The sequence below is a fragment of the Impatiens glandulifera genome, chromosome 6 (genome assembly GCF_907164915.1).
Source record: "Impatiens glandulifera chromosome 6, dImpGla2.1, whole genome shotgun sequence".
NCBI classification, from domain to species: Eukaryota; Viridiplantae; Streptophyta; class Magnoliopsida; order Ericales; family Balsaminaceae; genus Impatiens; species Impatiens glandulifera.
Window position 1 is genome coordinate 41,959,696 of NC_061867.1, and position 10,479 is coordinate 41,970,174.

The 10,479-nt window shown below is 28.1% G+C and overlaps 1 protein-coding gene across 3 annotated transcripts; it reads right to left on the minus strand.

Moving 5' to 3' along the window:
• Positions 1-1,054: 1,054 nt before the first annotated feature.
• Positions 1,055-5,176, minus strand: LOC124942200 (sulfite exporter TauE/SafE family protein 4-like). Of its 3 annotated transcripts, none has more exons than XM_047482659.1 (12): positions 4,750-5,176; positions 4,514-4,673; positions 4,235-4,435; positions 3,929-3,990; positions 3,219-3,261; positions 3,081-3,145; positions 2,909-2,995; positions 2,695-2,745; positions 2,372-2,611; positions 1,596-1,689; positions 1,376-1,516; positions 1,055-1,289 (listed from the first exon to the last, which is right to left on the minus strand). In XM_047482659.1, exons 1-12 carry the CDS (start codon positions 4,933-4,935, stop codon positions 1,204-1,206), a joined length of 1,416 nt encoding a protein of 471 aa, XP_047338615.1. In that variant the 5' UTR covers positions 4,936-5,176; the 3' UTR covers positions 1,055-1,203. The 3 variants fall into 3 exon arrangements, with proteins under 3 accessions (XP_047338615.1, XP_047338616.1, XP_047338614.1); XM_047482660.1 differs by having other exon boundaries at positions 3,081-3,136; positions 3,213-3,261; XM_047482658.1 differs by having other exon boundaries at positions 3,213-3,261.
• Between the last annotated feature and the right edge of the window lie 5,303 nt (positions 5,177-10,479).

A 10,479-nucleotide genomic window follows, 5' to 3' on the forward strand; every position in this document is an offset into this window, starting at 1 on the left:
AAATTTTAAATATGTTATTTTTAAACTTTTAAATAAATTAATATATATTTTAAAAAATAGAATGTTTAAAAGTTAATAAGGAATTTAAAATAAACAAATAAATAAAAAATATCTTATCACGTCCTAATTTGATATTGAGTTAAATTTAAAATAGTATTAATTTTTTTTTATCTTTTTATATAATAATATAATTTTATAATTATAATTAATTAGTATCTCACTAAGCTCTTTTTATTTAAAGTTTTTTCAACTTTTTAATATTAATTTTACATCTCTCTTACCTAACAAAAATATTATATTAAATTTCATAAAAATTGAGGATCTATAATAATAATACTTACTAATTGTATAATGTATTAATGTGCATCATAATTGTTCATACAAATATGGGTTAGTTAGGCCCATATATTTAGAATTTTTTCCTATCTATTTAATATAATTTTTATAAATATGTTTACAACTCTTTAATATAATTTTGGTTACATAAAAGAGTAGTAAAAAAGAAATTCTAAAAAATAATTAGTGAGGTATTAATTAATTATAATTATAAAACTTTATTATTGTATAATAAGATGAAAAATCCAATATTATTTTAAATTTTACCTAATGTAAAATGAGAATGTTGTAAGATTTTTTAATTTTATAAATTTTCCTAAATCTCCATATTAACTTCTACACATTTTAATTTTTTTTAAATAATATATACAAGTTTATTTAGAAGTTTAAAAATAACATATTAAAAATATTGTATTTTAAATTATTTATTTTATAAATTTAAATATATCAAATAATTATTTGAAAAATAAATTATAAGAAAATAAATATTATTATTGTGAAAATATTATATTTTAAATAATTGTGAACTTAAATTTAATTTTAATTGTCTCACATTTTTTCACACGTTTGTGTTGTTTACATAAATTTCAATCTTAAAAATAAATATATTATTCTTACCCAATAAAGTAATAATAAAATAGATTTAAACAACAAGTAAAATATTCTTTTGCAATCACTTTATAAAATAACTCCTTATTGAAAAAAAAAAAAAAAAAACTGATAGAGAAGAAATTTTAATGAATTCAATAAAGAATACACAAGAAAGTTAACAACAGTGGTTAAATTGATGATCAATAAACATTGATCAACCTACCAATAGTTGATGCCAATTTTCCTTTACTTTTTAAACAAACAATTTTGCATTTATCATCTTTGATTGTTGCAGAACCCTAAAAATCCCATGAACTCTTGATTCTTTATCATTTGGATGCTACTCTCAATTCCAATTACCCCTGAAAATGATTTCCCAAGTTAAAACAATTTTTCATTAGCGTTTAAGATGGGATTATTGTCCGAAATTATCCTTGTAAGAATTTACCCATTGTTAGCGCACTCGCGAAGATGACAAATGAGAGGATAAAGACGATGATTGATGCCCTTTTCAGAAATGCAACAAGTTTTCTCACAAAGAATTGTCCCCAAAAACCAGCCATGCTTGACACCATCATGAAATACATCGCTGCAAAAGTAAAAGAAATTGAAATTTTTGAAGAATTAACTCACGAATATCATCCGAAAATAATGTTTTTGGCTCATACCGTAGGGAATAGGAAATCTATTAAGGAAGTAGAACTCTATGACAGACAGAGACGCTGAGAAGAGCATGACAAATGTGGCTGTAGCGCTTGCAACCTAATATAGTATAAGAAGTAACACGAATAATGAGTTGCCTGAAGAAATATATCTTCAAATAAAACATTATTTGGATCAATTATTCAAGTTTTTTGTATCAATATACCTTTAAGAAGAAAAAATAATATATCTTCAAATGAAACATTCTTTAGATCAATATATCTTCAAAGAAAGAAATATATTTTATGTTTTTTGGATCAATTATTCAAGTTTCAAACATTTCAGGTGGGCCCAACAACAATAAAGAGAAAAAAAAGTAAAGGCATATTTTAAAATTAACTTTGTGAAAAGTGAAACATATCCATGAACACCTAAAAGAACAAATATACCCTACATTTTTCATTGTGTGCAACATTGCCAAACAATGTAATCTCTTTTTTTTTTTTTTTCCATTTACAACTTTGTAATGGAAAGACCTTAATGGTTGGGGGATGTTGCACCAAATGAAAGAAGCTATGCTCATGAGTATAATCTAGATATGGTTTTGTACAAGTTTATTTGAAAACATTTTGTTTGTGAAGTATCTCATCCATATGTTTATTTACATAAGATAATATTCTTGAAAATAATTAATTAGACATACGAATCAATCTGTTAATGTTTTCCAAATGAGAGTCGTCGCCAACCAGAGCACTTTGTATATATTTCCAAATATTACCTATTTTGAGAAAGTTCATATTACCTGAGGTATAACACCAAGCTCAAGTAAAAGTGGACCGAGAATGAATCCACCTCCAGACCCCAAAAGACCACCTACAGTGCCTCCCAATATACCCAAGAGAGCACAAACTACCAGCTGAATTGGAGTCCAATCAATCATAGCTTCGCAAACAGATTCCATATCACCTACACTTCTCCTCCTCTTGCTTTCTCGATATAGATTCACGCTTTCGTAGCCAAACACTCCTGATGCTACAGGGAACTGAAAATAAAAATAAAAAAATGGGAGGGAACCTAACAGTTATGATCCTACTACATCTCCAAGTGATTTAGAATGAGCTGTACCTGTAAACAGAAGATCACCCAATACCATATACTACATACATGTACACCATTCTGCATCAATATCAACATATTTTGATTATTATAATAAATAACAAAAGACTTAGTAGGGGCGAGTAAACGAGTAAAGACTCGTAACTTAGTGGTAGAGCACAATAAATCATGTCTTTATAGTCATGAGTTCGGTAATAATATTAGTTGGTTTGAGTGTACTTACTTTTATTATTTGAAGCGCTAAAAAGCAAGCCCACACAAGTATGAGCACAAGAAGCCTTCTCAACCGAAGATTAAAACGTAAAATTTGCTGACACAAAATAAATAGATTCAAATGAATGGAAGGAGATGAAAATTTTGAAAAGGAATCGAAGTCACTTGTTTGTAATAGTCACCATTGATGTTTTCTCCACTCTAGGGGCCAACACCTCATACTCTGCATCAATTATCACTGGAAAATCTAAAAATAAAAGTTAATAAATAAAGGCTAGAAAGAGAGGACAAGTTTTCTATTCAAGAGAACTTACACTCACTGAGAGAGTTGACCCTTGATTCTTGTTGCATTCTCATCTCTTTCTGTATTATTTATGGATTGAATTAGAAATAGATAAGGAAAAGAATGAGTTCAAAATTACATAAAAAAATAGCCAATTTTATGCCTTATTTTTTTAAAAACAGAGAAGCTTATGTTGCTCTTAAACTTGCATCATAAAAGCTCGTTTTCCTCCATCAACTTACAAAATGATAGAAATTATCGTGTTTTTGTGTTAAGTCCTTTAATGTTTTATATGCATTTTAGTCATTTTAAAAATTGCAACAAGCAAAACCAGCCCGACATGAACAAAAATTCAAAGTTTTCTAGTCCGGTATAAGTTGAGTAAGCAAAATAAACCTTTTTATTTTTACTTATTTAAAAAGCTAGCACGACCCCACAAAGTCATGGCCCCACCTCGACTTAAGGTGTTGTCATTGAAAATCAAACCCGATCTTTAGTTAACTTGAGCTACCCTGGCGGGTTAGTAAACAAAATGAACTAGAGAATCCCAATAAAAATGACAAAATTACTTTCCATTTTTACTTCTTAAACTTGAATCAAAAGCTCCTTTTGCTTTCATTTTAAAAATTACTTAGTCAATAAGCAAACGAGTTGAAAAACCAAAATGAACTTCTACACATAAAAAAAAAGGTAATTAATTTCACTGCATATAAAATCTAAATAATGTTTGTAGAATGACCAACTAACCTTCAGAGAAGTCTCTGCTTTCCACATCTCAATACCCTTATAAAATGACCTTGTTGAGGTTCCTACAAAATAAACATAAAAAATTTCTGAATTCAACCTCTTGCTCTTATTTGCAGGTGAAGAATCATTTAGAATTCAAAGGGAGGTCAGATGTTTTGGTGCAAACCACTGAGTATGTGAGAAGATAAGTTCATTAATTAGCAAAATTGTGTTAAAATTGTTGTTTATTTGCTTTTGTTTTGTGTTGTTGTGGGGAACAAAAGGTTGTTCGATTCCCAGAAAATTGTCAAGAAAAAACATACATACCCCAGAATAGGATGATAGTGAGAACAGTAATGAGCCAATAGGGAAATACAACACTCAAAGCCACACCAATGGTGATTCCAAGCATGAGCATTGGCTGGAATAGAAGAGCCAAATCATAATCTATAATGGGTACATCTCTACATGGATGAGCAACCCTCAAATTGTACAAAACTGACGATGCTGAAGCCCCCATTATCATACCTAAAACAGCAATATCAACAAACGAAATTTAACTTAATTCATCTATTCATGCATGGTCTTGAACAGATAATAACATACATTTCGAAATAGCAGCCGCTGATTTAGTATCAAATCCAATAATCAACGTAAGCATTGGAACAAAAATACCGCCGCCGCCAACTCCACCCACTGTCCCAAATGCAGATCCAAGGAACCCTATAACACTTGCCAACACTATTCTCCAGCTGAACTTCAATTTCTGCAAAAGAAAGCATAAGTAGAGAGAAAGACCAACTTTTTTTTATTGTATAAATACATGGAAGAGAACAACATACAGGCCAAATTTTGGATTCAGATTGAAATGGGTATTGCAGGATTGTGAAGTTTGAGGATAGTTTAAGAGAAGGGTTGAAAGCATCATTTCCATGACTGAAATTCTGTTGGCTATCGATATAGAAAGCTGATAGAATAGCTATAGAGAAACCTGCAAGTATATAAACCACAAATCCTGTAGCCGCCATTTTAGAGAAGAAGAAGAAGAAAGAAGAATATTATATCTTCTTGTTGCTATGAATGTCAGCCTTTTCTACTGGTAAAACAGCAAAGTTAGATTCAGAAAATGAATTGAGTAACATTTGAACACAGAGTATCACAGCTGGCTGCCATAAGACAACAAATGGCTAGTGAGGTGCCACCTTGAACACCATTTTCAGTTAAGGTGGAGAGGGATATATGAGGATTATCAGATGGAGAGAACTGAAGAAGGGAGTGGACAAAAAGTGCAGGCTTGTTTGGCTGGATTTTTAAAGTTGCAAAATGGAATTTGATAAAAAAAAGGAACTAAGCCTATCTTTTTAATTTATTATTATTATTATTATTATTATTATTATTATTATTATTATTATTATTATTATATATATATATATATATATATATATATATTGATGCTTAATTTTTAAAGTATCCGGATTGTCGGGTCGAGAGTTGTGGTTAATTTGGATATATAAGTGAGAGTAAATGAATACTTGAGTCGGATTGTGAGTTGACCCACCCATAAATTTAAAACGGTTAAAAATAAATTTTAAAATGTTATTTGTATGTTTCAAACTTGCAACCTAACAAAACAAATACAACTTTTTAACCAACTAGGCTAACAACACTTTATATTTAAGATTCAACAACAAATTTGATGAACGCAAGACATTTTAACAATAAAAGTTCAAATTTTTAACTAACTAATTTATATATATATAATGATGTTTAAATTTTAAAGTGTCTAGATTGCAAAGTCGAAACCTGTGTTTAATTTGGATATATATGTGGGAGTAAATGGATATTTAGGTCGGATTGTGGGTTGATCCGCCCATAAACTTAAAACGGTTAAAAATAAAATAAAATAGATAAACTTAAAACGGTTAAAAATAAAATAAAAAATGCTATTTGTATGTTTCGAAATTACAACCTAACAAAATAAGTACAACCCTTTAACCAAGTAGGCTAACAACACTTTATATTTAAGATTCAACACCAAATTTGATGAACGCGAGACATTTTAACAATAAAAGTTCAAAATTTTAATTAACTAATATATATATATATATATATATATAATATGATGCTTAATTTTTAAAATGTCCGAATTACCGGATCGAAAGTTGTGGTTAATTTGAATATATATGTGAGAGTAAATGTATACTTGGGTCGAATTGTGGGTTGACCCGCCCATAAACTTAAAATGGCTAAAAATAAAATAAATACTGTTATTTGTATGTTTCGAGTTTGCAACCTAACAAAACAAGTACAACCTTTTAACCAACTAAGCTAACAACACTTTATAATTAAAATTCAACACCAAATTTGATGAACGCAAGACATTTTAACAATAAAAGTTCAAATTTTGAACTAACTAATCTATATATATAATGATACAGAACTTTTAAAGTGTCCGGATTATTGGATTGAGAGATGTGGTTAATTTGAATATTTATGCGAGAGTAAATGGATATTTGAGTCGGATTGTGGGTTGACCCGCCCAAAAACTGAAAACGGTTAAAAATAAAATTAAAAATGTTATTTGTATGTTTCGAACTTGCAACATAACAAAACAAGTACTACCTTTAACCAAGTGTGATTGAGATGTGGTTTGCCGAGGGATAATAGGCCGGTATCATTTGAAAGTGTTTAAACAAATATGAATCAAATATTTGATTGACCAAAGTGTGAGGTCACGATGCTAAATATTAAAAAATATGAATCAAATATTTGATTGACAAAGTGAAAGTGTAAAGTCACGAGATGAGAGATTCATTCGGAAAAAATATGTGATGAAACATGTGAGAAAATAAGTTGTTTTACCGAAGTGAATAAAATGTGGAATGAGAGCGTTTTATTTTTATTTGAATATATTATTCGTAATTTATTAAGAATTTTAAACATTAAATACATATTATTATAATTTTTGAATTTATTTTGTTTTTATTTTTATCCGTGTGTATCTCACAGAAAATTTTCTAGTTATATTAATATCTCGATAAATGAATACGACAAAAAGAATATTCATTCGTCGAGATTATTTATATATCGATTAATGAATATAATATTTATCTATCGATAAATGAAAAATAATTTTTAGATGATATTTTTAATTTTTTTATAATTATATTATATCTTAAAATCAAGGATCAGTTACATTTTTTTGGAGAAAAAAAACATTAACTTTAACTTTTGATACATTTTGAGAAAAAAATATAACTTTGTTTGAAAATTAATCATTTCATCATAAATGTATTCATGATATATTATATAAATAAAAATATATTATTTAAAATATAATAAAATTTATATTTACATACAACTTATAAAGACTTCTATTTATTCCTTAATGAATTAAGCGGAATTTTAAGTACAACGATACAAACATAAAAATAAAATAAATTAGTCACAAAATATTGAAATAAAAACAAAAATACAAACACGCCGTCTAACCTATTATCAAATTTATAAACTATCGATAAATTATTAGTTTTCCGATTGAATTCATCGACTTTCCCGAACAAATCTTAAAAAATATCATAATAAAAACATTATAAAATTATACAAACAGACTACTACACTTAATGGTTTCTTTCTAATCTTACAGTTCAGAACAAAATAATTGGGATGATTATTTAAAAATTTGAACATTAGTTGTTATTATTATTTATTTTTCATAGTTACCCTATAATTAAATTGGGTTATTATTTTAAAGAAAAAAATCAAATGATATTTTTTTATTTAATGTGATTTTATGGAGATAAAATATGTAAATTAATTAGGGTAAACTCTTTTTTTTGGTTTGAATGATACTCTTGTTACTTGTTAGTCCACATATTGTTATATTTTGAAACCTTTAATTACTACTATATATTTTTTTTCACAAAATATTTATTTGCATATGTATTGTTTTTATTAAGAATTTTGAATTACTAAATTATGTTTCTTAATAAACTGTTTTATGAAAATAAAAATGGATTAAGAATACATTTATAATATTATAAAGTTATTATTATTTTCATTTCATTAATTGCCTAGGAATAATTTGATTTGAGTAAATTTTATTATTTACTCAGAATGATATATTCAATTTAAATAACTCAAATATTTTGTGTATAGATTATTTACTTATTAAACATCTTGACTTGTTTAAGTTACCAAGAATAAGACCATGTTTGATAACTTATATTTTAATTTAATTTAATATATTAAAAGACTTATTTATTTAATATAATGTAAATAATATAATGTATGTTTGAGGAGTGAAATTGAAATTGATATTCAATTTTTATATTTAATTTTTATGTTTGAAATAGTATAAAATTGTAATTTCATCTCAATTCATATGTCGATAATAAAGAATAATGAAAATAATTTTAATATTTAATTATATATTTTATTAAAATATTGATTTGACTAACCAATTAGAATAGATCAACTGACAAAAAGATATTTTTAAGTTTCGATTTTCATTAAAAAATACTGGTTCAACAATTAACTTCATAGATTCAAAGAAAAATATCGGTTCAACATATTAACCTCTTAAATTAAAAAAAAAATTAATTTAAAATGTTAACTTACTAAATAAAAAAAAACATTGGTTCGATAGACATATGTAAGCATGAAAATTTGACCTACCCCAATTTATTATAATATTATTATAAAATATTTTGAGTTTATATATTCAAAATAATCTAAAGAAGAGTTTATGATTAATTATGGTTAATTATTATAGTAATTAAATCCTAATTAGAAAGATAAATAAAAATCTAAAAATAATTTGAGATTAAAATATTATATTTATTTTACTCAAAGTAATCCAAGAAGGGGTTGAAAATATTTAATTATGATTTTAAACTTAAATTATGTATAACTTATGTCTTAAAACAATTAAATAAATACCCCAAAATATCAAAATAAAAATAAAAATAATGAACAATTTTTTTTCATGTTTCCAAAAAATTTTTTTTTGTGGAATGTTAGGTGAAGAAAAACGTAAGAATGGGTTAAAAATTCGATTTCAAATAATCCTTTTATTAAAAATAAAAACTGATAATCTGGTGTAGCCAAAGTTATATTTAATTGTTGCAGCCAGGATATCAGTCATCGTATCAGCGCTTAATTTTCATCTAGCGCTCAAGAAGTCACCAGGCATCCGTATGTAACGGAACACACGCGCCTGAGTCCGCATCGGATTAACTAACGGGACTTCAGGCCCATTAGCTAAGAATGTCAAACGCATATTGTTGGGATCGGGATCGACGATGGAGACAAGATCTCACAAAGTTGAATGCTTATACACACTTCGTTTGATAATAACATTGTTAGAGGTTAATATTGGTTTCTATTCTTCGCAAGTGGTCAAAAACTCTTGAACCGAGTTCAAGCGCGAAAGTGTTTGTTTCGACTTGAAGCAACATAACAAGATTAAAGTAATGCGATAGGAAAGAACACATGACACAAGGATATTTATGGATGTTCGGAGATAAAAACTCCTACGTCACCCCTTCTTCTCAACCTTGAGAAGGATATTCACTAGAAGATTTGATTGAATACAACACTTGTACACAACCCAGTTGAATAACCAAGACTTAGTTACTGCCTATTTTCGAACTCCTAACACACACGCTCTGTTGAACAGAAACAACGAATGTTATCTTTCTAATCATAGGATTGGTTGTTTTTATTGTAGGATGAGTTGGATTTTTTCATGAATTTTCCAAAATTCTTAACAAGTAAGGCCATTGCATCTTTGCTGAACTACTCAGCTGATTTGATAGTCTAATGAACTGTTGGTTCCACATATGACACCAATGCCCTGGTTACGTTCGAGGATGATGGTTCATCTTTGTTTCTTGAGTTCATCTCAAATTCATAAATTTTTAGATCAGCTAGCAGGTCAAAGAGCTTCATCTTGTTGAGATCTTTAGACTCCCTCATGGTTATTGTATTGATATCCCACTCCCTAGGAAGTGCACGCATGACTTTGATTGCAACCTCTCTGTTATTGTAGGTCTTTCTCAGAGCAGAAAGAGTAGTAATGATCTTGTTGAATGTCCCATCAAATTCAGTCATCGTTTTTCCGGGACGCATCTTAATGTTATAAAACTACTGTGTGACGACCATGAGCTTGTTTTCTTTGGATTGCTCATTTCCCTCACAAAGTTGAGTCAGCCTCTCCCAGATTTCTTTGGCAGATTTGCATGATATGATGTAGTTAAACATGTTATCATCCAGGTCTTGTACAAAATATCATTTTCTATGTTGTCGAGGTTGTTCTTTCTCTTATCTTCACTGGTCCATTTAAATCTATCATTTTCAATCTTTATCGGACCTTTGGTGATAACAAGCCACATATCATCATCTATGGAAGCGAGATGAGCTTGGACTCTTTCCTTCCATGCAACATAGTTTTCCTTTGAGAACATAGGAACCTTGTTGGTGATAGACATATACATGATTCAGATTCTTGTAGGTTCTTGAGAATAGAAACTAACTGCTCTAATACCACTTGTTGGGATCGGGACCGACGA